The following is a 27,308-nucleotide window of genomic DNA, read 5'->3' on the forward strand; positions in this document are numbered from 1 at the left end:
AAGAAGCTAGTTTTGATAGTAAATTTATTTAGTTGGAATATTAGCTGTATCTGTAGATATGAAATACTACATCAATTCATGAAAATACATTTAGTTTTCAAAGTTACATGAGCATTTCTATGTATTGCACTCTGTGTCTTATCTGAAATACTGAGGCATAAAAACATCCTTTTGGCAAAGTGGTTGAAAATGTTCTTAACTGTAAAACAACAGCGCTTACATAAAAAAAACAAAAAAAACCTGAACAGTAAGACACACATAATGCAATATAAATCAATATGGACGTGGAAGCACCAATCATCATTTGATCTGCTGCAGAGCTCTTTTTATAAAATAGTCTGAAAAAGCCTCATTACACAACACATTTGCTTGTATTACAGTTGTGTGCTGCACTAAAGTCGTTAGTAAAATACAAAATGTGACATTTAAAAAAAAAGTAAAACCCACATGTTGTGCAATGTTTCTATCAACTAACTCATTAATATTAATAAGTGCTCATTACATCTGAGCCATTTCAGCTGCTGTAGCTGCATTTATGTATATTTTTATCTGGGTCTGACTCTTCTCAATGTGTACCCAATATTTCAGACTAGGTACATGATTTATGATGTATTTACATACTGCTTTGCACTGAGGAGTGGGAGCTAACATCTGGAAAGCACTATCAGATGTACCAGCTGAAAAAGTACCAGCATATTTGTTTACATTTCACAACGTTGGAGACAAATACTGTAGTGCCTTTTGTCCATAACTTTGAATGTTAAAGGATAAGGTTAGCAATATCTTATCATTTTCTTTCTGTCAAAAAAATCCCATGAAAAGACCAAAGTGGACAGAGCGTTGGTCTGACTTTAAATAATTTACGACTCTACTATTGTCTGTGGCACTTAGCCCGAAGATCATTGGTTCCTACTGAAGATGCAATTCTTGAAAAAAAGGACTCACAAATATAGTTTCATTTTTTAAGAAGGTAAAGTAACCTCCTCAAATGGACACTGTCATTTTTACAAAAGTTACTCAAACAGGGGTAAATAGTGCATTTGTTGGGGACTATTTTCAGCTGCGGATTAATACACATTTGGTGCTGTAGTGAGTTTTTATGGCAGCAGGATTGAGTTAAAGCTGCTGTAAACGTTATTTTCTTATCAAAATAAGTGTTAAATAGCCTTATATTCCAACAGTAATCACTGTTATAGAGTGTTTGGTCAGTAACTCATGTCTCTCCACTTTCCTATTGTCTGAGGCACTTAACTCCAAGCCCATTAGTTCTGACTGAAGACATAATTCTTTAAAAAAGTGTTAGGGGTAGTGCATTTGGTTTGGGGACTATTTTCAGCTGCGGATTAATACACATTTGGTGCTGTAGTAGGTATTTATGACAGCAGGACTGAGTTAAAATAAACCACCGTGCCCATGTTCATTGTAATAAATACCCAGCGCAACGCTGTAGCTCACTGATGTGCTTTTTTTTTTACTAAAATGGAGCTCAAACGGAGCACAAAGGACTAAGATATATCAGGCTGTGGATACACAGACAATACTTCATTGTTGCCTTTTCATGGGATAAAAAAAAATAAAACATTGCCAAACATATCCTTTAATTCTACGATGTAAAAAACCCTGGTATACAAGATGCTTCATGTCGCACATTAGCACAACAGTGGATGATAAAATTTGATGCTAGTGACACTTTCCTACCTCACATGAAGATTACTGTGAGAAAGTGTCTTGTGCACACTCTCATGGTAACAGTGAGCGTGTGCACAAGTCTCCCAGAAAACAGTAATTACCCAAAGATCTGTCCGTGCAGCTGACATCCTGCAGTACAGCAGGTTTATATCCGTAAGAGCTGCTCGGCAGCTGCCAAATGAAAGAGGAAGTTCTCTGTCGCCGGAGGGAAATGATGCTGCTTTAAACCTTCCAGTGTGATCTTAGAGTCTTCACACTCGTCAGACAGGGACACCAAGTTGGCCAAGATCTCTTTTGTCTTGACGGATATATCCTGTGAATTAACGTGCGGATGTCATGTTAGATTCAAAGCTACATTTCTTACAACTGTGGATTGAGGGACACATTCTGGAGAATTCTCACCTTAATGACCTGACTATCTGACCTCTCTGCGTCCTCTGCAGACTGGACAATAAGGTGGCCGACGTCCTTGTGTAACTTCCCCATAGCCATGGCCTCTGTGGTGGGATACTGAACATCAGCTCTCAGGAATCAAAGCGCTCTTGGAAACATACTGCTTTCTCTCTGAACATACTGTACCTTTGGCACTCTGGGATACTGTGATCACACTGTCTGGGAGGTTCACATACACATCAAACAAGTCCGATCTGTTGCTCACTTCCGGATCTACAAATCCCGCTACATATCCTAGGGAGAAGACGAACATATTGGTGCATAAATAATTCATCTCCTTACCATGAGATTAGTGATCAGAGTGCAGATGGTGGCTAATCACCAACCATGAGGCAGTGAGGCAGGTTACTGTTAATTAGAGTAAATAAAGCAGGAGGCAGCCTCACCAGGGCACTTCTTTAGATCCTCTAGTTCTATATCAGTCAGATGCACATACGGGTGCAGGATGGACCAGTCCTTCCGGTGCCATGCCAGCGTGGGCAGAACTCTAAGGAAAAACCAATAAAGAGTAACCCACAGATGACAAGAGTCTCCACTAGAAGTTTAGAAGTACTAGTACTAGAAGCTAGAAGTTTATAGCAACATATTTTGAATTTAAGTCTCAATTCCACCTTGTAAACTCCAGCAGTGCTTCAATCCGAGGGTGATGAACAACGATCCTCTTCTTCAGCATGACAGCGGTGTACAGGATGATGGTCTCCATACCGAACTGAGACACCACATCTGAGCCAGAATAGAAACACTGCGGTGAACTGGATGACCCACTTTCATCTCAGAAGGAATCTAGACTGTGTTTCAAGTGAATGTTAATATCACCTTCATCACTGTAAACATGTCATGAAAACATCTACACGACCCGTTCAGCAGCTGCTGTCTGAAAGAGGGTGACACCTTTGTCATACGACCTGCTTATTTCAAGGTTGCTTCTAATGTCCTCTGGAAGAGAAAACTATCTTCCCGTCTTCAAATGCTGCATGAAAACAAGACTTGTCCCCAAAAGGTCTTACCGATGGTCTTACAATCTTCACAATCCAATTCCCAACGTCTGAATATTCCTAATATTCTTCTCACTGCCTTGTGAAAAGGTGAATCTTCATTATTAAAGGACAAGTTCACCCAAAAATGATAATTCAGTCGTTATTTATTCACCCTCGTGCAGATGGGAGGTCAGGTGAAGTTTCGTAGTCCATCAAACATTTCTGGAGCTTCACAGGAAAAAAAACAACAACAAAAGATTGAACAAAATGGCTCCATACAGCTCGTCTGGCTAGGGTTAGGGTTAGAAGCAGTCTCAATGCTTTTAGCTTAGTTTAGCAACAGTGATGAGTTCATCTTAAAAAAATGAGTAAATAATGTCTTTTCAAATCAATTTAGGTTTCCGGAGATTTGGATTACGTCAGATATGGAGCCATTCCATGTTTTGTTTTGTTTTTTGGTTGTTTCCCAATCTACTTCAGTTGTTTAGGAGAATGCTGCAACGCTGTTTTGCTCCAGAAATGTTTTGTGGACTTTGTAACTTCACCCGCCTTTCCATCAGTGTGGGGGTGAATAGATATTATAATCATTTCTGGGTAAATTTATCCTTTAAGATATATTATAATTTAATCTGTGGCATAAAATGGTCTTAAAATGACAATAACATTGTTTCTCACAATTATTTCTGGGACAATATATCATCCAACAAAAGTAATTGGCATGACAGGCCTTCTAATGAATAAATTAAAAAACATGCAAAGCCTGGAAATGATGTTACTATTCACAAACACTGTGCACACAGTTATATAGAAGAATCTCACTGGCACACAACAGCACAACATGAATCACTCATCAAAACTCACTTGTTTTCTTAGAGGTTTTACTGTATGATTAATGTTGTATAACTCTAATGTGTTGTTTTCTTTTAACTTATGTAAAGTGTCTTTAGGCACCAATAACATAAAATAAAATGTATTACTTTAATTATTGTTATGAATGTTATAACAAATACACTTTGCCATGATGAAAGTGGAATTCTCCAAAGGTTGTCAAAATACAGATTAATGTTCCTCTTTGCAGCTGTGATGTCTTACCTTTGAGTGAACCGGCCAGGTATGCTTTCCGTACATCATAGTCCTTAATTAGAAATGAGCCGTTTTCATCACTCTGGCAAATTCCTTTGGTGAGGACGGTGACATAAGCCTCCATCATTTTCACCGGACTGCCATGTTTGATGTACATCCTGGATGATAAACAAAAACATACTGCTCAAATGAAGAAGCTCTCTTAACAGAAAAGCAAACAAACCTTGTCATCTCAACTGCACACTGTACCTGCAGAGTATTCTGCTAAGTGCCGCATACTTCTCAGGGTTGAAGTCTTTCGCTGTCACAACTATTGAAAAATGAGTCACCTTGAAGGAAAAACATGGAGATACAACTCAATGCAAATAGAAGAAACATAGAAGTGCTGCACGCTCATTGTTCCTTGTTCAAGATCATCATGACAGCAGAGTGTCCGGACTCTGTACCTTGCTCAGTGCTGTGGGCTCCTGCACCTCCACCGTGGTGATGTAGTACCAGGTACGACAGAACTGACCAAACACAAAGGTGTGGAAATCCCGGCTGTCCTGTGTCAGACAGCACTTGCTGAGCAGGACTTGCCTCAGGTCTGAGCCCACAGAGGGATAGCACCACACCCACAGTGTGTCTCCATTCACATCTTTCTCTGGGTAGCAGACAAATAAAACCACAATTTAGAAATTAATCTAAGCATTTAAGAAGGACGCAGATGTTAGAATCTGTCATGGCTTCCTGGGACCAAATCTTTATCACATGTGGGTCTGAGTTTTTGGATGCATTTAGGAACACAGCTCATTCATGCAAACTACATAACATGCAGGAGCAGTGAGGGACATGAAGCCCTGCTGATCAGACACTTTTGGGTCACACTGGTGTCATGTGATTGTCCCGCACGTACAGCAAGTCTGAAACTTCTCTTGAAAACACAACCAAGAAACAAGAAACGACCTGTGAACTGAAACTCACCGATTAATCCGACGCTTAACATAAGCTGCGTTTCAGTCGCTGCCATATTCCATACCTGCAAGAGTTCAACACCACAAGTTAACTGGACAGAAACAACCGAGCACCTTCCTCTGTGGACACTAATGTAACTGTGAAGTACCCTGAGAGCTCCGGCTGGGTCCAAATACCACAATGCGATGCTGGACAGATTCAATAAGACAGTGAATGTGTTCAAATGTGTTGTCAGTGGCCTGGGTGTGATTTCTGCTGTCAACAGACTTTCCTCCCTGTGCGAAACCTCTTCCTTCTTCCGGGACTGGAGGATTGTGCGCTGCTGACGACCAATCATAGCTGGCGACGGCTCAGCGCTGATGGTGCGTTCACGGTTGCTGGAATTGTACATTTATACAAACGAGACTTTAAAAAGTGTAAATTTCTGTGTGTGACATGTTTTTTTTTAATGAAAACAGAGGTTGAATTTGTATGTAATAATACTTTGATTATAGATACATTTCATATTCATAAATGTAGATGTTTTGTGGCATTTTAAAATGGCTTGTCAATATTTTTAATCTTTGAAAAAGATGAAAAAAAGGAGCGCCTTCAGACTTCCTGAATTACTTGATTTATATATTAATTAGACCCCCAATTTAATTTGAATCTATATTACAGTTTCTTTTACTTTTGTTGTTGTCTGTTTTAATGTTCACCTTGTTAACGTATGCTGCTTGGAAGTACTATAATGTGTGTTATGTTGATTTATTATGTTTTTGTCAATTCTTCCTGAATACATCTCCATGATACCTATTTGAGCCACATTATGCCTTCACTTAAATTACCAATCTAATATAAGTATGACAGCAGACTGATGGCTGATGGTTTTCTATTATACATATATATTTTAAAAAGCTTCATTATTTTAATGACATCTGTGGAGAGGAGTGTCAATGTAAATTCACGGTCACAATGAGATAGAATGAAAGTATTTCACTTTGATGTCACTTTGAATCATTTAAGCGACATAATTCAAATCTCTATGTTGATGTTTTAGAAGTTTTAAGGTTTTGTTCTTGCCATGCAGTTACGCATCAAGCCTACAAAGTTTGATGTGGTTGATATTTTACGAGGGAACCTGAACGTATCCTTAATAGGAGCTCATACGGGAACTTCGTACAAGCAAAGTTGCCAGGTTTGATTTTAAAACCCCGATTGTAGGTTTTACAACGCTGTTATCCAGTCCATAATTCGTCAGTAGGAATATTTATTTAAACATTAATTTAAAAATAAATCCGCTATAGAATGAGGTTAATCAGAAATGTTCGCAATATATATATATTCTACACATTGTATTTATTTGATACCTTTTAATTAACACCCATGGTCATTTACCAGTACAGATAGTCTATGAAACTGAAATATGTGACAACAAATTAATGATTATAGGTCGAATACAACAAATCGATTGTACAAATTCAGGATTCTCCAACATACGAACTCAAACAGATGTCATGGCTGCTGTTGGGCATTAAAGTGTGTAACCAACATACTTAAGTGAATAATAATTTAGAGAGCTGTAATTTAAAGTATTTTTTTAAAACAGACAGAACCATCACAGAAGCAAAATAATTACATTGAAACCCTTTTAATATTTTGGTTGAGACATATCTGAATTTCAGTCTACTCCTGGGGTAGACACTGTGATAGCGGGAAAGCGCATGACGCACCTGGCAACCCTAGCTGGGCCGCTCACGAGGTTCCTCCTTTCTCAGCCAGCACCGTCGTTGCGGGTGAGTGCGTGGCGTGGATGGACTGGTGAAATTTGTCAAAATTCACTCAAGTCAGCCAATTTGGAGTTCCACTAGAACGCCATCAACATGCCGGCTTATTTCCAAAGGCCAGAAAATGCTCTCAAGCGAGCGAACGGTGAGTAAAGTTACAGCTTTACGTGTCACAGATGTCACACATTCATGCTAGCTAGCTAGCCGTGAGCTGGCTTTAGCCTTCGTGTGCCTTGTCATCAATGCTGCGGCGCAGTTAGCTAGCTGCTAGCTAGTAACCTACTAGTTGGAATGGCGGGGAAGCCATATCGCTACAGCTGCGTTAGTACATAGCTAACCGGCTAGGCCATTTTTGTGGTGCTGATCATTGTGCAAAATCAGTGACATAGAAATGTAGCTTAGGCCGCTATTAAATAACCGAGAACACTCGTGCCAGCTAGCTAACAATGTCTTTTAGCTACTGTCATATTGTTAGTGCTTCTTTTCTACATTAGCGTTGAGGTAATGCTAATGTCACGTTCACCGAGCACCACGGGCCTAACAATGTAAGGCAGGGTTAACGTTAGCCAATCACGGTATTATAGTCTTTTGTGCGGGTGGTGCGAAACGCTATTGTGTTGTAGTGTAACGTTATTTTTGTGGTTACTATGGACAAGTGATGGAGCTCACACCAGTCTGCTCTTCTGTGTTGATACAGAGTTCCTTGAGGTTGGCAAGAAGCAGCCAGCCTTGGATGTTTTGTACGATGTCATCAAGAGCAAGAAGCATCGAACATGGCAGAAGATCCACGAGCCCATCATGCTCAAGTACCTGGAGCTCTGCGTGGATCTTCGCAAGAGCCACCTGGCCAAGGAGGGTCTCTACCAGTACAAGAACATTTGCCAGCAGGTGTGTGAGGAGAAATCTGTCGGGTAGCGGATGAAACCAGAGTGTTATTTTTTTAAGTCAATTTAATGTTTGTCTTTGCTTTCAGGTGAACATCAAATCTCTGGAGGATGTGGTTAGGGCTTACCTGAAGCTGGCGGAGGAGAAGACTGAGACAGCCAAGGGGGAGTCCCAGCAGATGGTCCTGGACATCGAGGATCTGGACAACATCCAGACTCCTGAAAGGTGAGGATGCTTAAATGTTGGATGCAGAAGGGATGTCACTGTAAAGCTTTATTGCAAGCTCTCCACTTGTTGTTGAATTGCCTTTAACTTGTTACTGAATCTAAACTAATCTCTGTATGTAGTGAGGTTCTTGTCAAGTTTGTTATTGCCATATGCACAACAACGACAATGAAGCAGTCGTTGGCTATATATTTGTTTAATTCCCAGACTACCTCCAAACAATACTCAACAATATGTATAAAAGTGAAAGCCATACAATTAAGCATGAGAAACTATTCTTAAAATAGTGCAGAGATTAAAATATGGAAATAAAACATAACATAAACATGAAAAATATATTAAAATAATACTATATTGGCTGGTGTAATGTAAATAAGCTAATTGTATATTATACATTATACTGATGATGGCACAACCGATGGTATAAGATGATTGATACATTTAAAGTGGATCATTAACATTGAGCTCGTTGTGATTTTAGTGTGCTCCTGAGCGCTGTGAGTGGAGAGGACACTCAGGATCGTACTGACCGCCTGCTGCTCACTCCCTGGGTCAAGTTCTTGTGGGAGTCGTACCGTCAGTGCCTGGACCTGCTGCGAAACAACTCCAAGGTGGAGCGCCTGTACCATGACATTGCCCAGCAAGGTATGGACACAAACTGAACACCTTATTAAGCAAACTCATACTATCTGAACTAAGTGTGGGTTTTTTCAAGGCTGCATAAGAGTTACTGTCAACAAAATTTTTTAGGTTTTAGGTTGTCTTCATGTAGGTTAGATGTTAGTGAATGATAACATGGCAGTGGCACCATATTTAAAATGAGAAACACTGTAATTTTCAGCCTGTACCAAGGGAATTCATGTTTTAAAAGGGCCCATCATAAAATATAGATTTAAAATTTTAATGTTGATGCGGCTTTTATCTTAACCTAACTTGATAAGATTGTACAGTACGTAAAATACATACATACTCATTGCTGTAAATAATATCTGGTCATCTTTTCTGCAGCATTCAAGTTCTGCCTTCAGTACACCCGTAAAGCAGAGTTCCGCAAGCTGTGTGACAACCTGCGTATGCATCTGGGTCAGATCCAGCGCCACCACAACCAGAGCACTGCCATCAATCTGAACAACCCCGAAAGCCAGTCTATGCACCTGGAGACACGTCTGGTGCAGCTGGACAGCGCCATAAGCATGGAGCTCTGGCAGGTCTGTCTGTTTTAGTCTGTTAATTAAAATGTATAAAATATTTTCAAAAGTTCCTTAGAAAGCAGTCTGTAGTTATCTATAGTATAACATGTATGCCTTGTCAAAAAGACCTGTATAGTCCTTCAGTGTAATTAAATATGTGACATATGGTCAGAGTGAAGATATTGTTATTGATGTATGTTTTTTTTCTGTTATCCAGGAAGCATTCAAGGCTGTTGAGGACATCCATGGCCTGTTTGCTCTTTCCAAGAAGCCTCCTAAACCCCAGCTGATGGCCAACTATTACAACAAGGTGTCTACTGTTTTCTGGAAGTCTGGAAATGCTCTATTCCACGCCTGCACCCTCCACCGGCTCTACCATCTCTCAAGGGAGATGCGAAAGAATCTGACCCAAGATGAGATGCAGAGGTATCTTATTTATTTGTTGATAAGTGCACACGCTTTACTCTGGCAAGGACAAAGCTGTTAATATCACCTACTTTCCATCTTCAGGATGTCCACCAGAGTCCTCCTGGCAACACTGTCTATTCCCATCACCCCCGAGCGCACTGACATTGCTCGGCTGCTGGACATGGATGGCATCATTGTGGAAAAGCACCGCAGGCTGGCCACCCTCCTGGGCCTGCAGTCTCCACCAACCCGCCAGAGTCTCATCAATGACATGGTACATTATGCACATAAGAAAGAAGCCCTGTTAAGTGTTTTAGGTTTCTATCAGTTCCTCTGAATACTTTTCTTTTAAAATAAGACGTCCAAAACTGTTTAAAAATATTTACTTAACGATTTTTTGACAATTCTGTATTTTATTGTTTGCATTCTAGGTGAGATTCAATCTGCTGCAGTATGTTGTTCCTGATATAAAAGAACTGTACAACTGGCTTGAAGTAGACTTTCATCCTCTGAAGCTGAGCGGAAGAGTGACCAAGGTAAACAATCTGGCTTTGTAGTTTTTTTGAATTCAGTGTATGTTGAATTTATTTAATACGTTTATGAATCGTAGCTAGTCATTTCTTATCCCAACAAATGGTTACAAACTTATTATTCTACTAGGTGTTGAACTGGGTGAGAGACCAGGCTGAGAAGGAGGCTGATCTGCAGCAGTATGTCCCTCACCTGCAGAGTAATACCATCCTGAGGCTCCTGCAACAGGTAAGTCTCTTCTGTAGTTTTCATTTCCCTGGAATGCTCTCCCGAATCACACTCACACTGTACTGATGGAAATCTCTAATTATTCTGTGTTGATTATATTAGGTGGCGCAGATCTATCAAAGCATCGAGTTCACCCGTCTGGCCTCCCTAGTTCCCTTTGTGGATGCCTTCCAGCTGGAGCGCTCCATTGTGGATGCTGCCCGGCACTGTGATCTGCAGGTAAGGTCAAGATCAGGAGAGATTATGCAGTGTTATACACTATCGATAGACCAACAAAAGTGTTAGTACGGTCATGAAAATGTCAAGACTTAAGAGTGCTTATCATACTATTTTATTTACTTGTATAACATTTAATTTTTCCCTTTAGGTCCGTATAGATCACACCTCTCGAACTCTGAGCTTTGGCTCTGACCTGAACTACTCGACCAAAGAGGATGCCCCTGTCGGTCCTTTCCTCCAGAACATGCCCTCAGAGCAGATAAGGAACCAGCTGACCGCCATGTCTGCTTCTTTGGCCAAAGCCATTTACATCATCAAGCCTGCTTCCATCCTGGTGAGTTTAGTCATACCAAGCTCTCGCATGTAGTCACACCAGACCAGATCCACCTGATAAGTGACCAATATTAGTGTGTATTTTCATGTGGTATTAAACTCTAAAGTCATGATGATGTTTTGGCACAATACGCAATATTTTTCAACTCTCAACTGGATTTTGATGTCTTTGTCCCTTCTCAGCAAGAGCGTGATGAGCAGAACCAACTGGCCATCGCTGCCTATCTCAAAAATGCCCGCAAAGATCACCAGCGCATCCTGGCTCGTAGACAAACCATTGAGGAGCGTAAGGAGCGCCTGGAGAGCCTCAACATTCAGCGTGAGAAGGAGGAGCTGGAGCAGCGTGAAGCTGAGATGCAGAAGGTTCGCAAGGCTGAGGAGGAGCGTCTGCGCCAGGAGGCCAAAGAGAGGGAGAAGGAGCGCATCATGCAGGAGCATGAGCAGATCAAGAAGAAGACAGTCCGTGAACGACTGGAGCAGATCAAGAAGACTGAACTGGGAGCCAAGGCCTTCAAAGATATTGATATTGAGGTAAATGTAACTTGATTCATTAGGTTGAACTGCATATTGCAGAAATGCATCATTGGGATATGACGTTACATTGAGTTCAAATGTGAGACTAACAAATGTGTTCTTACAGGACCTCGAGGAGCTGGATCCTGACTTCATCATGGCCAAACAGGTGGAGCAGCTGGAGAAGGAGAAGAAGGAACTTCAGGAGCGTCTGAAGAACCAGGAGAAGAAGGTAACTGAGTGATACATAAGTGAAAATCACCTTGGTCACCTGGATGTGAATTGAACACTAATATTTCCTATTTTTCTTTCACTCCAGATCGACTATTTTGAGAGGGCAAAACGTCTTGAAGAGATTCCTCTCATCAAGCAGGCTTATGAGGAGCAGCGTATCAAGGACATGGAGCTATGGGAACTCCAGGAGGAGGAGAGGGTATGTTTGGGGGAAAAAACATAAAAAAACCCCAACACTGATTGAAAAATGACATAGATCAAGGAAAATGAAAACTCCCAGGTGAGTATCCAGAATTTAAGAATTTCTTTCTACTTTATCTTGCAGATCAGTAACATGAAAGTTGAACGGGAGAAAGCTCTGGAGCACAAGAAGCGCATGTCCAGGATGATGGAGGACAAAGAAAACTTCTTGTCCAAAATTACTGCTGCCCGTAGCTTCATTTATGAGGTAAGACTGTTATGATGCTGCACAGAGCCATTACTATAAAACGGCTACGTAACTGAAGTAGTGGTTTAAAATTCACTTTTGTGTCTTTGAAGGAAAAACTGAAAGCTTTCGAGGAGCGCTTGGTGGTGGAGAGGAAGAAGCGCCTGGAAGAAAGGAAGAAGCAGCGCAAAGAGGACAGGCGTAACGCTTACTACCGTCAGAAAGAGGAAGAGGCTCAGCGTATCCACGAGGAGCAGCTAAAGAAAGGTAATTCATTTCTATAGCACATGTGTACTGGGACACAGAAAACGTGAGCCAATCAGCCACGATAAAGGAGTGGCAGGTGTTCTTATGCAACAGAAAATGGAGGGAATTGTGGTAGAAATAGTGGCAGTAGTAGTTAAAGTGGTACTATAGGGAGAACCTTAGCTGTCGCCCAGCACAACATTTTCATTTGGTTGGGTGATGTCTGCATTGTAAGGGAAACAGGACATGACAAAGTTTCAATAAGAACTTTTTTTTTCTAATAAAATCGTTGGTATTTTTCTTTCTGCGTCTGAACATGCCTCATGCCATTTTCCTGCTTTTGTTACAGAGCGTGAGGAGGCTGAACGCCTGGAACAAGAGCAGCGAGAGGAGGAGGAGAGGGAGTACCAGGAGCGTCTGCGCAAGCTCGAGGAGCAGGAACGGAAGCAGCGTGCTCGTCAGCAGGAGATCGAAGAGCGAGAACGCCGTCGTGAGGAGGAGAGAAGGGGCCCCCCAGAGGAGAAAGCCAAAGTACAATTCTTTTCATTTGTTTTTTTTTTTACTCGTGGTCAGAGCTGACATTCGATTCACAAGGATTTACCTGTGTATAAGTATTGCAGGTTAATGCTGCCTATCTATCACTGACATAATGCAAGACAATTTATCACAGTAGTCATAAAACAATGTGATGCATTTGATTTGTGTCGTCTCAGATGAATGTGTGATAGAATAATTTTGTCATATATGTTCCAGGACTTGAGCAGAGCAGTAGACTACAGGCTAAAGCATTTAATGTTACTGTGCCTTGTCATGTAGCAGGTTTACAGACCGTATAGCGACGTTTTGACAGAATGTGTCTCGATCAATTTTGTTTTGCTTCTACAGGATACATTTGGTGAGAAGGAGGAGGGAGGATGGAGGAAGCGCACAGAGGAAGGGGGTTCAGATTGGCGTCGTTCTGTGCCTGAAAAGTAGGTGTTGGTAACTTAATCCTACTTTTGTATTGTTAAACCAATTAAAACACTAATAATTACTGATTTGGGCTACTCTAATGATGCCTGTGCTCTCGCTCTCCCTCTCAAGGGATTGGAGGCAGGAGGGCCGTGACGATGGAGAGGAGAAAGAGGCACCCTTCAGGCGGAGCGAAGGTCCTCGCAGGGGCGGAGATGACAGAGGACCCCGACGAGGCTTTGAAGATGACAGAGGTCCACGTCGTGGTGCTGATGATGACCGTCCTCTACGCAGAATGGATGATGACCGTCCTCTACGTAGAGGCTTTGATGATGACCGTGGCCCTAGGAGGGGTGGAGATGATGACCGTGGTCCCAGGCGTGGCTTTGATGAAGACCGTGGTCCCAGGCGTGGCTTTGATGACGACAGAGGTCCCCGCAGAAACCTGGATGACTTGAGGGGTCCAAGGCGTGGGGCCGATGATGACTGGGGCTCCAGAAGAGGAGGAGATGATGACAGAGGTGGAAGGAGAGGCATGGATGACGACAGACCACGTCGTGGTGGCGATGACGCCAAACCCTGGAAGCCTCTGGGCAGACCTGGTAAGCCTGTAGCCATTCAGCTGCTAATGACTGATGATGTCTTATAATGTACGTGAAGAATCAGGGTGCTTCGCAGCTGTGTTTAAATTTAATTTCTAGCGAGGATGATGAGCAAATACTTCTGTGTCAGGTGGTTGGCGTGAGCGGGAGAAGGCCCGAGAGGAGAGCTGGGGTCCTCCCCGTGGTGGCGGGGACGAAGAAGGTGATGATGATGCTGATGCAGAAGACAGATCTGGCAGCAGCTTCAGAGACCGTCGTCCACCAAGGTGACGCCAAGAGTTTTGATGCATTTCTTTTTATAATAATAACTGCAGACGATGTCATAGTCAGCTTTTCACTGAATTATCAGAGTTCTGTTAATCGGTGTCACTGTGTATTCACAGAGAGGAGAATAGCTGGAGGAGAGGAGGCACAGAGGAGGGGGGAGGAGGAGGCTCCTGGAGAGACTCTCGCAGAGAAGACACTACTGACCGTGATGATCGTCGTGACCGTGTTGAACGCCGTGGTGGAGAGCGCAGGGATGACCGTGAAATCAGAGCCCCACCCAGGGATCAAGATGAAGGTGTGCAGAGCTGTTATATACTTACCAGGGATACTTGTAGGAGGCATCACAGCTTTCCCTTTAAGACATATTTAGATCATCAGGCACACTGACACAGGTTCCATAAAATACAACAAATCACTTTTAAGTAGGTGTGAACTTCATTTAACACGTCAAAAACATCAGGTAAATTACATAGAGGTGTTGTATCCAGCCAGCAGAGGGCGCTGTTTACCTGTCAAGTTGCTGCTACAGCAGGTGTCTTGGAAAGATTCCCACTGGTTTGGACAAATGTATAAACTTTTTAACTGGAGTCATATACTATAACTTGAATATGTTTACAGTTTTAACACGTCCTAATGAGAGTCTGTGTTTCCTCAGGAGGTTCTTGGCGTCGTGGAGGCGAAGACAAGAGGGTGGAGCGGGAGAGGGAGCCACCCAGAGAGAGGGAAAGGCCGAGCGATCGTGATGCTGACGGAGAAAAGGGTTGGCGCAGTGACAAAGATAACCCTCGTCGCACCAAGAACGAGACAGATGATGATGGCTGGACCACTGTCCGCCGCTGAGCAACGACCTCTGCATCCAATTGGCTCGGTTAATGATTAATTGGTTTTGGAAAAAATTATAATATTCAATATCACATCAGCCAGTTAGCCACAGTGTTTCATTAATGGCTACAATTTCCTGATACTCATGTGCATTGTTCTTTTTGAATGAGATATTTGTAGACAGTAGATTTCCTGGGGATTCCTGTCCCGTTATCTTTATCTTGACTTTCTACAGTTTTCAACCCGAGGCTTCTCACAAACTAAAACATCATGAACCAATTAACTTTATTCACTTTGGCCTCATGCAAACCGTCAATGTAGACATGACTACCCCCAGTGGTTAGGAGTGTTATTACATTACACTGTGTGACGTGAAACTGATTAAACTGAAAACAAATATACCCGCTCAAACTTTCAATGCAATCTCAGTGTATCACCAACTGCCTCTTTTAAATAAATAACCTTTGCATAGATGTTATATTACAGCACTGATTCACAACTCTTGTATTGGCAATGACTAGGAATCTGTCATCTGCTTCTGCTCTTCATCTAGTGTTTCAGATGCTTCTTAACCTGGTACCGAACAAGTGGAAATAACATTTTGATGTGCATGCTTAGAGTATTCAATTGGCCTTTAATGATATTCTGTATGTGGTTCTATCTCGCTGCAGTCAACGGTATCCAACCTGGTTGCATGTGTACAGATAAAGCCTTTATTAATAAAGATGTTTGCTCACCACCTACTCATTCATTTTGTCTCAAATGCTGTCACCATTGAAGGTCGCAGCACTCTTGTACAGTTTTAGTCTCATGTATGAAAATTTGTCACAAAAGAGTTTTCCAACCTGGGGGTCGCAAGGGTAGATCTGATGGGGTGTGATATGTAAGCAGAAACATTTCAGTGACACAATTGTGCTGGTAAACCTTGAGAATGCTTGGAAAGCTTGGATTTTGGATATAGTGATTGTAACTACATTAATAATTGTTTTATATAATTACTCAGCCAGGTTATAGAAGATGCCATGTATTTACAGACAGATAACATGTTTTGAAACAAGCTCTGTTTTTAATTTGTCGCCCTTCTGAGGAAAGCTATCGAAATATAATTTTTTATTTAATATGAAGTGAAACAGTCCTTAAGAGTATATACAGTTAATGTACATAAATGTCATTTAACAAAACTAATGTGCTCAAACAGCTTCACAATGCTCCTTAAAAGTACTTGAAAAGTTCTGACATTTGACTTTGGAAAATGTGCAGGAGCTCTGCAATTGTTAGATGTGAGACTTGCTGTGAATGTAATCGCTAGAAATTATATCGGAAGAAAAAATTGAATAGAGGGGATGCTTCCTGTCATTTCTTTGTTTCACGAGTCTGTTGGGTCATTTGACTGAAGATGTCAGTAGTTACCCCGATAGACTAAGTTCTTCATTTTGCCGAGGACCTTCTAGGTCTCTGCTCTCAGGGTGCCTCCAAAGCTCCTCAAAATCCCAGATTTTGGACCATTTTATCACATTACCAGTATGTTACCACTAGAGGTCGGTAAAGCTCCACGGAGAGGAGTGATTGTTCACTCGGTGGAAAACTATGATGAAATAAAAACATGCCGGCAGTGGTCAGTCAGTATGCAGTCAATTAACAGCCTGGTAACAAGCTGTTAAAAGAAAACCTCAAACACGCTTGACTTCTTAAAAAAAGAAATAAAAAATATTTTTGTTCCTTAACAACAAACGGCTTTGGATTTGGTTTCAAATTAAGTGCGACGTTCTTTATAATTATAATAATAATAATAATAATGATAATAATAATAACAGTGTCTCTCATGTTTAAGACACACTGATACTTATTAGGTGATGTTACAAAATAAAAGGCTATACCTTGAACTGACTGAGCGACCTCAAATAAAACATCTAAAGCCTCCAACCCCCCGTCATTCCTCACACTGTTGATATTAACAATGTAATCTGGATTCAGCCATTTATAAAATGTCAAACCAGGCGTATTATGTGTTGGACAGCTGTTGGTGCTCTGACAGCTTCAAGAACCCATTTTAGTCTGTAGTTTGTATTTTATTCCACAGACCCTGAACCTACCGCAACAAATAAAACCTCAAGCACACATGTACAAAAGGCTCGTATAGATGACCTAAAAGTAAGAGACGAGAATAATGATAATAATAATAATAATAATAATAATAATAATAATAATAATAATAATAATCTCGCTCTTAAATAATTTTACAATTCAGGTCATAATAACATAATTTAAAAAATATTTGAACATTTGCATAAAAAATGTACAAAGACAAAATAGAAATTAAAATGTATTGAAGTAAATTATTTTTTTAAAAACACAAAAAACAGCATTCTTCACTTTTGCACGTGTTCATTTGATAGAGCCTCGTCAGTGTAATCCGTGTGTATCATGTGTTTATGAGGGGCCTCGGTGCGCGGCCGTGGCTGCAGCTGTGTGATCCGCACAGGGCTGACAGGCTGCAGTCACAGGTAGCTCCTCCAACACACACCTGAGCACCCTGCGCTGAGGAACACTGACACACAGCGACTCGTCAGCGGGAAGGTGTTATTGAATTTTGAAGGCTCTGTCAGTCTTCACGCAGAGTCCCGCACAGTTGACAAAAAGCCGCATGGCCAGAGCTTGTTTATGTCTCCCAGACACCTCATCCAGAGGACATGAAGAGTCTTTACCTCCAAACTTATCCTAAAAGAATCTGAAGAAAAATGGAAACGAAACAAGAACAATTTCTCTTCATGGATCCAGTTAGAAAACCAAAAACAGGAACAGAGTAGAGAATTAAATGAAGGCCGACTGACCAATTAAGCTCGTGCTAAATATTATCCGCGCGCATAGCAACGAAAATAGACTTTAATGGAGCTGATTTGATGTTTGCGCAACCTTGTTGTGCGTAATTAAAAGCAATCACAGGCTGGACTCACACTACACACACCCCCACCCCCCAAAAATCAGTTTGAACCTGTCATAGGCCGTAAATGCAAATAAGCAGGCTACCTTGAGCTTTTCTACTGGTCCAGATGAGTGTGTTAAATGTCCTGGAGATATGTGCGCGTATGTGTGTGTGTGTGTCTGTGTCTGTGTGCGCGCGCGTGCGGGGGGCTAGTCTCTGGACGAATCCGTTCCGTGTTGCGCGTCGAGTCCGCCTCTCCGCGCCCCTGCTTCCCATTGACGCACTTTTTAAGCGTCTTCCCCTTCTCCACCTTAAGGCGAGCAGCAGCGGCAGCGACCAATCACCATGCCATTACAGCCTTCAGAGGAAGCTGTTTATGGGACTGCAGCGCTAATTAGGCTCATGAACTAACAAATCTGCCTGCACGAACACGGCGAGGAAAACGATCACATCCATGGATTAGTCTGGGAGTAGCCGAGCACTTTTTATTTTGGCTTCCTCGACACTGCCGCCTTTTCCCAACTTATTTACTGCGCAGAAACTTTGCCCCTTTTCTTGGGTGTGGAGTATTTTCTAAGCGAGAGCGCCTCCGACAACTTTAACTTAAACTGGGGAATCCGGACTATCAGACCATGTTTCAACCTACACCCAAGAGGTGTTTTACTATAGAGTCTTTAGTGGCGAAGGATAATCCTGTACCGGCGTCCCGCACCGAGGAGCCCATCAGGCCAGCGGCTCTCAGCTATGCAAACTCCGGCCAGATGAACCCCTTTCTCAACGGCTTTCACTCCGGCGGCAGGGGCGTCTACTCTAACCCGGACTTGGTGTTCGCCGAGGCGGTCTCTCATCAGCAAAACTCCGCCGTCCCGGTGCATCCGGTGGCCCCGCCGCACGCTCTGGCCGCTCACCCGCTTTCATCCTCACACAGTCCGCACCCTCTTTTTGCCAGCCAGCAAAGAGACCCATCAACTTTCTACCCCTGGTTATTACACAGATATAGGTACTTGGGTCACAGATTTCAAGGTAAGTTATCACCGTGCTTCCTTTGGCTCACTTTTACGCACGAAACGTGCCGAGCGGCTCGAGAGTAGAGACTGTAAATTTCTCCCTGTCCATCAGTACAGAGAGCAGATGTAGTTGGAATTAAAAATATGCGATCTGTAGCAGAGCAGTTTTTTTTTTAATTCTCCGGCCACAACAGAAATGTATTTACAGGATTATTTCTCTCAAAAAATGACCCTGACAAATAATGAATTTGTTCAATTAGAAGAAACAGACAACAGAACAATTGTTTCCTCGGCGGGTGTAGCTGTCTGCTGCTTCCAGCGTCTATTCAAGGCTAAAAAAAAAAAGACTACAAGAAATGTTGACATGTTTGTACACTGTTGGTCCTGCAGGTTACATATAGATATGATATATGGCCTGCGTAAAACGAAACTAATGAATGTCGCTGCTCTGCAGGTTAAGCTCAGGCTTCTTTCATGATAACAAATGTTGTTTTTAAAGGGAAAGAATGAAACAATATTGATGGTTATTTCACGAAGCTATTGCTATTTTTTAAAGGCTGACATAAGTCAAATTTGGGGTCATTTTAATTGTATTATTATTTTATCATTAAATTGAGTTTACCTGCGTGATGTTTACACTAGATAATTCGATCATTAATTTTTACTTTTGGTTGTTAATTTTACGATGTTCATACTCGTCATTACTTGTTAATTTCGGACAAATTAAAGCAAAATTACCCTTTTTTACGTGAATGAATACTCAATTAATTTCTAACGTGCTTTCTGGCTGCTGTGTATTTAAACGTCTTCACGCTGCTTCCATTTTACCTGTGATTTTGTTTACAAAGGATGTTTTTGAGCTAATTTAATTAGGCCCAGGATTATACCCCTCTGCTTTGTGTTGCTTCCTTCTTGTCTTCCTGCGGTGGTCTCATTCACCTTAGAAAGTCAACAATAAGAAGTAACTTAAAATACACACGTGTTTCTTTTCTTTACTGATGTCCAGCCTCTCCTCAGACATTATCATCATGCTGTATTTCCAGTCTGCCCTCTGTGGACTATTGTCCCACAGCAGTGCGCAGGCCTGCTGTTCGTCTTACAAATGTTATTATGTTGTGAATTTAAAAAAAAAAGGTAATGACAGACCCTCGTTCTCTGCTCGTTCCCAGGCAATGAAACGAGTCCAGAGAGCTTCCTTTTGCACAACGCGCTGGCCAGAAAGCCCAAAAGAATCCGGACAGCTTTTTCACCTTCGCAACTCCTGCGGCTCGAACACGCGTTCGAGAAAAACCATTACGTGGTGGGAGCAGAAAGAAAACAGCTCGCCCACAGCCTTAGCCTCACAGAAACTCAGGTAAGAGACTCAACATCTCCCTTTAACATTAAACTTCACGCCTCGTCTTTTTGGACGACGCGCTCGTTTTATTTTGAAATGTTTACACTGTTTGCTGCTGTGTGTCACCAGGCCTGCTCTCAGCTTCAGTCCCCTTTTTGTTGTTATTATAAGAAGACATTTTTCACACGATGAAGGCTGGTGTTGTGGAATAGAAGCGATATTTTTGTTTTGTTTTGGTTTTTTTCTTCATCGTGGCACGTGCGTCATGGAGCCCTTTAAAAAGCAGGCCGCTATAAAAAAAAAAATGAATGTATGTTCACGCGTGACAATAAAGACGAGACGTGTAGTTATGAAAACAGTCATTTTAAATAATCAGCAAGCAAATTGTTTTCTACACAGCGGAGTCCATAAATGCCTGTTGTCAATCGAAGACAGAGGCTTTCTGTTGGATCAAATCCACTGTCATTGTATAGGCCTAACCTCATTTTAGGAGGGGTTGAATTACTTTGTTTTGGGGGGAGAATGTTGCCTTTCAAAATGGAGGGCAAATTAACCAGTTAACCATTTTATGGGATAGGCGATACAAAGAGCGAGGCGGGTTCAGTGAATTCCCCCTGCCATATTTAAGATGCTGTTTGAGCCCATCAGCCGCTGTCTTTTGTCCGCTGTGTCTCCTTTGGACGGCGGGGCCTTTGGAGGGACTGAAGGGAGAAATGAACCGTCACCTACTTCAATTAGCCCACTGAAGGCTTATTAAATGCACCTCAGTTGCCATTTAAGCGCTAAAAGGGGCCGCGGAGTGACAAAGCAGGAGCAGACAATTTATCGATTTAGATGTTGTTAATTCCCCACGGCACCGTTTAACAGAGCTCAGTCGATTCAGAGGAGCGTGTGGAAATACATGTTAAATATGTGGCGTGGATGTGATTCCCCCCCCTTTTTTTAAAGAAAAAAATTCTTTTAACGTTCACATGTTGGCCTGGAAATATTTAGAGTTAGGGGGAAAAAAATAGTCTGACCTACTTTGGATGAAGCGTCAAAAGTTTTCCCAGACAAATGTTTGTGAGGGTATAAATAAAAACACTTTGAGTTTATTCATGTCTTGGCTTTTACTTTGTTTACATTTTTATTTTATTTCTGGGGGCTTATTATGGGATGTAATGAATGATAACTTGTACCGTTTTATTTTTAAAAGTTGACTGACCTTCATTAGGCTGTGTTCCCTCTTTGTGCGTTAAATTTATATTATTTATTGGAGTAATAATTATGGATCTATGATTTTGTCACTTAAATGACATGAATCAACGCTTTTCTGAGATTATAATTGATCTTTGCTTATTCTGCCGGTTGTTTTGCTCTATGATCACCAGCTGCAGGTCACAGTTTACCTTTTTATTTCCACTGCACCGCTGCCTGCCTGTATTTAGCCCTGCTATCCAAACAATGCGTCCCTTTTACGCGTGGTTTTACGCACTGGCCAATCGCGCTTTATCTCGTGACACTGATCCTGAGCTTTTTTGTTTTCTCTCTCTTTTTCCCCTGCTCAGGTAAAAGTGTGGTTTCAGAACCGGAGGACGAAGTTCAAGCGACAGAAGTTGGAGGAGGAGGGCTCCGAGTCTCAGCAGAAGAAGAAAGGATCGCATCACATAAACCGGTGGAGACTGGCGACTAAACAGTCGAGCCCAGAGGAAATTGATGTCACTTCGGACGATTAAAAAAAAACTATATAAGCGTCTGATTGAAGGAGGACTTGGATAAATGATGCCGTGTAGAGACAGTGAGAGGGTTAAAAGCCAATTACATTTCAGATCTCCGGAGATCGGCAGCTGAGGGTGAGAGAAACCCGGCTGGTGGCACTGCTGTCACCGTGTGGGTCTGTCAGTCCAAATGACCCAGGAAGATGTGACTGACAGTGTCTCAGTCCACCTACCTGAACCCTTCCACGCACCGACCACCACCACTACAATCTCCCATCTACCACCACCTATTTTTTCTCCAATTCATATTGGACGTTTGCACTTCAGAAGGTTTTTTTTTTTAAATGAAAAAAAAACAAAACAAAACGTTTCCACTCAAGATACCAAAACACCAAACTGCTTTTGTAAAACTTGAATTGCATGGTACAGTTTTTTTTTCTTGGTAGTTGTTTTAATTTGACAAGTTTTCTCAAACCAAGAAGAAGAAGAAAAAAAAATCAATTTTGTTTTTAACTCTATTTTCAAACAGAGAGATGTCGTGCTTCTTCCTTTTTACAAAGTGTGCAGTCTTTAATTAATGATTCTCGTGTAAAAGTGATTGTGAAAACATATGAAGTAGCGGTGCTGCGTTATAGTGTTTTTTTTAAAGAAAACAGAACAAAAAATTCGACTTCATAAAAAAAAAATTTAAAAAACAACTTTCTAAAAAGTCAATCAGACCACATATTTAAAGGGAAGGTATCAGGACATTCCTTTAACCTAAAGCTTTACCAATGTGTCGCTGTGGCCCCACGCAGCCTTCTGTCAGGACTTTGACCCTCCAGTGAAAGTTGCCACGAAGGACTAAATGCAAGAATTGAGAGAGAAAAAAAAAAACTTCAAGCACTGAGCGTATTCCATGTACAGAATGCTAAAAGTTAATGTTTCTGTTAAACCCTCTTTTACAGAATGTAAATAATTTTTGTGTTTGTGTTAAGTTTGCTACAATTTTAACACAAAGTATACTTCCAAGAAGTATGTAATTGTCAATATTTTGTCAATAAAGTTTTATCAATATGTTGCGCGCAGTAAAAGTATAGACTTTTGATTACAGAGAGCAGCTGAATGGAGGCCTTTATTCTTATTTTGTGCCACCAAACAGAACAATTTGGATTGAGTTTACAGGGAGGTTTGGACAGTTTAATTTAAAAACACACAGAAAAGAAAAAAGGAAAAAAAAAAAGCTGCAGCCTGTAATTTGTTGTCCTCAGCTCTGCATTTGTTTCTCAGTCTGATATAGACCGCATTAGTTTTATTTTTGAGGGGCTGCAGCGTCTGCTCCGCTCCGGCTACAAAGAGTCCCTACAAGCTTTTGTGAAAGTGCAAATCAGTTTAGGCAATTATCATGCGAGTAATATGAGGGGGAAAGGGGATGTATTGCCCAGTGGTCCACTTTAATCTCTTAATCCACGGATCCAAGGGGGCTTGGTTGGACATAATTTAGTACAATCTGACTACCCCTCACGACGCGATAAGGGAAGGTTGCAATGTGCCGCAAAATGGGATCTTTGTTTAAAATCTTGTCTTGTGGGCTCCATCGTGCTGCAAGCGGCTGCAACATTGCAGGGCTTCTTTAGGAGCCTGTAGGCGAAACTAGAAAGATGCTATTTAGAGCAGGAAATGATTCCCTATTTACACACAAACAAACCAACAGCACAACAATGCACACAGCGTTTTAAAAAAATCAGACACATTTTAACTGGATTATGATTTTTTTTTTTTCCTTGTGAATGCAAAACAAGCCCAGCTCCAGTGTTTTCTGGTGCGAGGTGCATGTGTTGGTTTAATTGTTTCATAAAGTAAAAGAGTTGTTTTTGTGGTTTGGGTTGGAGGAGGAGGAGGAGGAGGAGGGGGGCATGGCATATAGGGAATTCTTAATCGGCCCATAGATTATAACAGCAATAAAAATCTTTAGAGAATACCATTAGCTTTGAAAAAAAAAAACCAAAAAAAAAAAAAAAAACCTTAAAGCTTTATTACAAACCCAGCTTTGAAATAGGGGGGATTAGAGGACTGAAAGGGTCCCACAATAGTTAGAAGAAAAGGTTTCATGCTAATGAGGTTAATGCCCTTTGTATCTCCGGACTCCACAACTTCATTACTCCTATCTCGGGCAACACCGAGCGGCTCAGAGCTTCACAATCCACTCGAGCTTTTCCCTACCCTGCCTCTAAAGAAGGATTTGATAGCAGTCCTGTTCAAACTAGATAATTATATCTTTTCAAGTTGGAATTAAGATAAAGAAAGTGCAGTGGAGGCGGTGAGCCTTGATCCGCCGCAAACAAATTTGGCGCACTCTCCCCCCCTCTGTGCGCCTGTATGGACACACAGGAGACAGGACAGGCTTCTCATTAGAGCCCTGCACGGGTTGATTCATTTAAAACGCGTCTGATTTTAACCTGGACATATTTGTCGTGTTTTTAAAAATTCTGCTGTGTATGAAAATATTTTTTGCGGAGATTTTCAGCAGAAAATGTAACATCCAAATTTACCAAAGTTAGAGCTCGGTCCCCTGTGCGGCTGTCTTTGAACTCTACAGTACTAAATGTAATGGCAAATGACTTTTATTCTGAAGGCACGCTTTAAAAACTAAACTAAAAAATGTTTTTTCTTTAAATTAATAATAGTAATAATAATAATAAAATAGCACGGCGCGTGTAAGTTGCAATATTTACAACGATTTTCAACGCGCCGTTCTTCTCAGATCTTGGCGCTTATTAAAAGGCGATCACGCGTAATTTGAGACTGAGGTCACATGAATATAATTGGTTTGGACATAACTCAAACAATGTGTGTACGTGCGTGATGTGAAGTGGGCCCTCACGTATCACGTCCCTCTTCCACACGCTCGTGCTGTGCGTTAAGGGCCAGCTGTGGGGACCTTTGCTGACCCGCTTATCTAAACTTAAGCTGCTCCGCTCCGCTTCGTCCAAGGGGCCAAACTCTCCATAAAGCACCGCAGCTCCTCAACAGTTTGATCTCTCCTGAAATATTCACGACCGAGCCGGGTTGGACATTTTGGACCTAAGCCCCCCGCTGCATGAAACATTTAGTCTGCAACGTGAAATGATTATCCGTCATTGAAAAGAGTAGTCGGTCCTATCAAGTGACCCCACTGACCCAAAACCTCTAATCTGCAATTAGTAGGTATAATTACGTCCGCTGACACCACTAATGTGAATAGTGGCTGAGGGAGGGGATGGGCGGAGGACAGGCTTCGTATTAGTGCAGAAAGTCAATAATTGATCTGTTAAGTTGGGAGAAGTGGCTTTTTCAAAGGATGGCTTTGGATAGTTTGTCAACATGTTGTCTGTGGATGCAGCTCTGCTCGGGCCTCCCGTCACAGGGTAAAAGGCAGGCTCGTGGGGTGGCACCTGCAGGCCGACCCCGCCACAGAAAAAAAAAAAAAAAAAAACGACGTCAGGACTAACTTGATCTGTCCTGTTTCACAAATTGCCTCTGAAATTGATCCTTGAAACGAGAGAATGAAGCCTACACAACTCCCTTGGCCTTGACATAAGGTGCAGCGATAAATATACAAGACTAATGAGCAATTACCATACAATCACCCTTCAAATAGCTTACATAATAATAAATTAAACATCGGAGCCTCGGATTCAGTTTCTTTCTTTATTATTAATAACGAGGGAGGGGCGTTTGCAGCCATGGTGTGCTCTGATGATTATGTTTTCCGAACGCAGCAATTTCCAACTCGCCATCGGGTACAGTCAGCACTTATTGACTCGGACTGACTTCCTGCTGGCGTGAACGCAACTGCGCGAAAATCCTTTTAATTGCATGTTCGTTTTCATTGTTATAGGTTTGAATTTATGTCTCATTTAGATTTCGATGGAGATGTGGCGTTTAAATGTACGATTACACACGCAGCGACGCTCACACAGCGCTCTTAAATGCAGCATATAGCGGCCTGCTGCGTTCACTGACATTACTCTTTCATGTAAAAGCCTAAACTCTTACTTAATTGAGGCAGACAATAGATTCTACTGTTTAAAATAAACTACAATCATGTTTTTAAGTGAAAAGGTGACAAACGATGACACTGATATGTTAAGTTACACTTGAATACATTTTATTTTCCTGGTCATGTTATGTTCAGCCTGCTAAATGTCCCCGCTTTCTCTTTTTTTTTAATTCTCTTCATCACTGTTAATGAATTGAGAGTAGGGTAACAGCATGTAGACACACACACTAAGAGCCTGGCACCAAAATGTGATTGGTAATAGATGAACGAAGCCAAGAGCCACATTACAAGTAGGTTTTGGTGCTCCACTGGCCGTGTTCGCTGAGGTCACCACGCAGACAACATACGACCAAGAGATGTCGCAGACCTACAAGTGACAAATTGCCATTTCACGATGAAATATTCATCGAGAGCTGCGATTCAGAAACACTAAACTTTTTCCACCTGCACAGACGCCTCTTTCTCCTTCTGTCAGGCTTCTTCTTCTTGGCCTCCGTCCCACAATGCCCTGTGCTGTCGGCAGACACCTCCAGCATCTGCCTGAACTGAGCCTGCTCCAGCATTAAACAACGCTGCACAGGCACAGCTCAGTTAAGGGAAGCCTCAGACAGTTTAAGGCCTTTATTAGCTGTTTTTTCCTTTTATTATTTTCATTGGCTGCAACAGTGAACTTATATTCAATGCATTAATATTCTTATGAATTGCTGCTGCTGGCCCAAAGATTCCTTTGGTTTATTTTCTTTAACGATAGGGGGAGTTTAGGTTGTAATTTGATGCAGTTTCATTTGCATATAAGTGTTTCCCACATATCCACCAGCTCTGAGTAGAGCAATTGTCGAACCCCATGTCCGTTGAAGTTCCAACCTCCAAACATTTTATAGGCCGTATCTGCAACCAGCATTCCCCTCAGTGCACTAATGTGTAACACATGGCGGACTGTACACCTGATAAAATACCTCAGGGGCCCTGCAGTTTGGAAAATCCTCAATTCGCTCCCTAAATAAAACAAACAATGGCCTCACTAAATATATCACATGTGCCTGCTGAACTATTTTGTGTCTCTTGACCTGCGAGTCCCCTCCCACATCATCAGCACTGATCCAGTCTGCCAGTGCCATGGCACAACAAGCAGGTACTTCTGAAAATAATACCACAGGTTTTAGAAGCTCTTATTTTTACCTGCTGCAGGCGAAACAGGTTGTAGGAGTTTGATGGAGCTGCCTTTGCATCTGGCTCTGTTAAAACCCACATGAAGGCTACATATTCTTCACTCGACGTTTTGATCACATCCAATGAAATTAGCCCACATCTAAAACTGGAG

At 41.8% G+C, this 27,308-nt stretch overlaps 3 protein-coding genes across 3 annotated transcripts; 2 read left to right on the forward strand and 1 right to left on the reverse strand.

Annotated features, from left to right (window-relative positions):
• Positions 1–7: 7 nt before the first annotated feature.
• On the reverse strand, positions 8–5,413 carry dennd10 (DENN domain containing 10). Its single transcript, XM_073482443.1, has 10 exons — positions 5,305–5,413; positions 5,166–5,220; positions 4,649–4,845; positions 4,452–4,531; positions 4,212–4,360; positions 2,754–2,865; positions 2,529–2,629; positions 2,269–2,376; positions 2,092–2,186; positions 8–2,002 (listed from the first exon to the last, which is right to left on the reverse strand). Exons 2-10 carry the CDS (start codon positions 5,209–5,211, stop codon positions 1,835–1,837), a joined length of 1,056 nt encoding a protein of 351 aa, XP_073338544.1. The 5' UTR covers positions 5,212–5,220; positions 5,305–5,413; the 3' UTR covers positions 8–1,834.
• Positions 5,414–6,888: 1,475 nt separating this feature from the next.
• Positions 6,889–15,742, forward strand: eif3s10 (eukaryotic translation initiation factor 3, subunit 10 (theta)). The gene is made up of 22 exons (XM_073482676.1): positions 6,889–7,067; positions 7,620–7,810; positions 7,896–8,032; positions 8,514–8,677; positions 9,041–9,240; positions 9,440–9,648; positions 9,733–9,904; positions 10,062–10,166; positions 10,291–10,389; positions 10,492–10,608; positions 10,757–10,942; positions 11,125–11,472; positions 11,582–11,686; positions 11,774–11,887; positions 12,014–12,136; positions 12,229–12,382; positions 12,711–12,892; positions 13,247–13,332; positions 13,445–13,914; positions 14,045–14,180; positions 14,298–14,476; positions 14,837–15,742. The coding sequence occupies exons 1-22, from the start codon at positions 7,019–7,021 to the stop codon at positions 15,019–15,021; spliced, it is 3,711 nt and encodes a 1,236-aa protein (XP_073338777.1). The 5' UTR covers positions 6,889–7,018; the 3' UTR covers positions 15,022–15,742.
• A 2,816-nt stretch (positions 15,743–18,558) lies between these two features.
• emx2 (empty spiracles homeobox 2) lies at positions 18,559–21,984 on the forward strand. The gene is made up of 3 exons (XM_073482440.1): positions 18,559–18,949; positions 20,103–20,287; positions 21,817–21,984. Exons 1-3 carry the CDS (start codon positions 18,559–18,561, stop codon positions 21,982–21,984), a joined length of 744 nt encoding a protein of 247 aa, XP_073338541.1.
• Positions 21,985–27,308: the final 5,324 nt, after the last annotated feature.

Source organism: Pagrus major, chromosome 15, assembly GCF_040436345.1.
Source record: "Pagrus major chromosome 15, Pma_NU_1.0".
Lineage (NCBI taxonomy): Eukaryota > Metazoa > Chordata > Actinopteri > Spariformes > Sparidae > Pagrus > Pagrus major.

Coding starts and splice junctions, on each gene's coding strand:
- dennd10 (XM_073482443.1), bottom strand. CDS start 5,211: ATGGCAGCGACTGAAACGCAGCTTATGTTAAGCGTCGGATTAATCG. Junction 2,187..2,268: donor AGTATCCCAGAGTGCCAAAG/GTACAGTATGTT, acceptor ATCCCACCACAG/AGGCCATGGCTATGGGGAAG. Junction 2,003..2,091: donor CAGATAGTCAGGTCATTAAG/GTGAGAATTCTC, acceptor GTTAATTCACAG/GATATATCCGTCAAGACAAA.
- eif3s10 (XM_073482676.1), top strand. CDS start 7,019: ATGCCGGCTTATTTCCAAAGGCCAGAAAATGCTCTCAAGCGAGCGAAC. Junction 7,811..7,895: donor ACAAGAACATTTGCCAGCAG/GTGTGTGAGGAG, acceptor CTTTGCTTTCAG/GTGAACATCAAATCTCTGGA. Junction 11,473..11,581: donor TCAAAGATATTGATATTGAG/GTAAATGTAACT, acceptor GTGTTCTTACAG/GACCTCGAGGAGCTGGATCC.
- emx2 (XM_073482440.1), top strand. CDS start 18,559: ATGTTTCAACCTACACCCAAGAGGTGTTTTACTATAGAGTCTTTAGTG. Junction 18,950..20,102: donor CTTGGGTCACAGATTTCAAG/GTAAGTTATCAC, acceptor GCTCGTTCCCAG/GCAATGAAACGAGTCCAGAG. Junction 20,288..21,816: donor TTAGCCTCACAGAAACTCAG/GTAAGAGACTCA, acceptor TCCCCTGCTCAG/GTAAAAGTGTGGTTTCAGAA.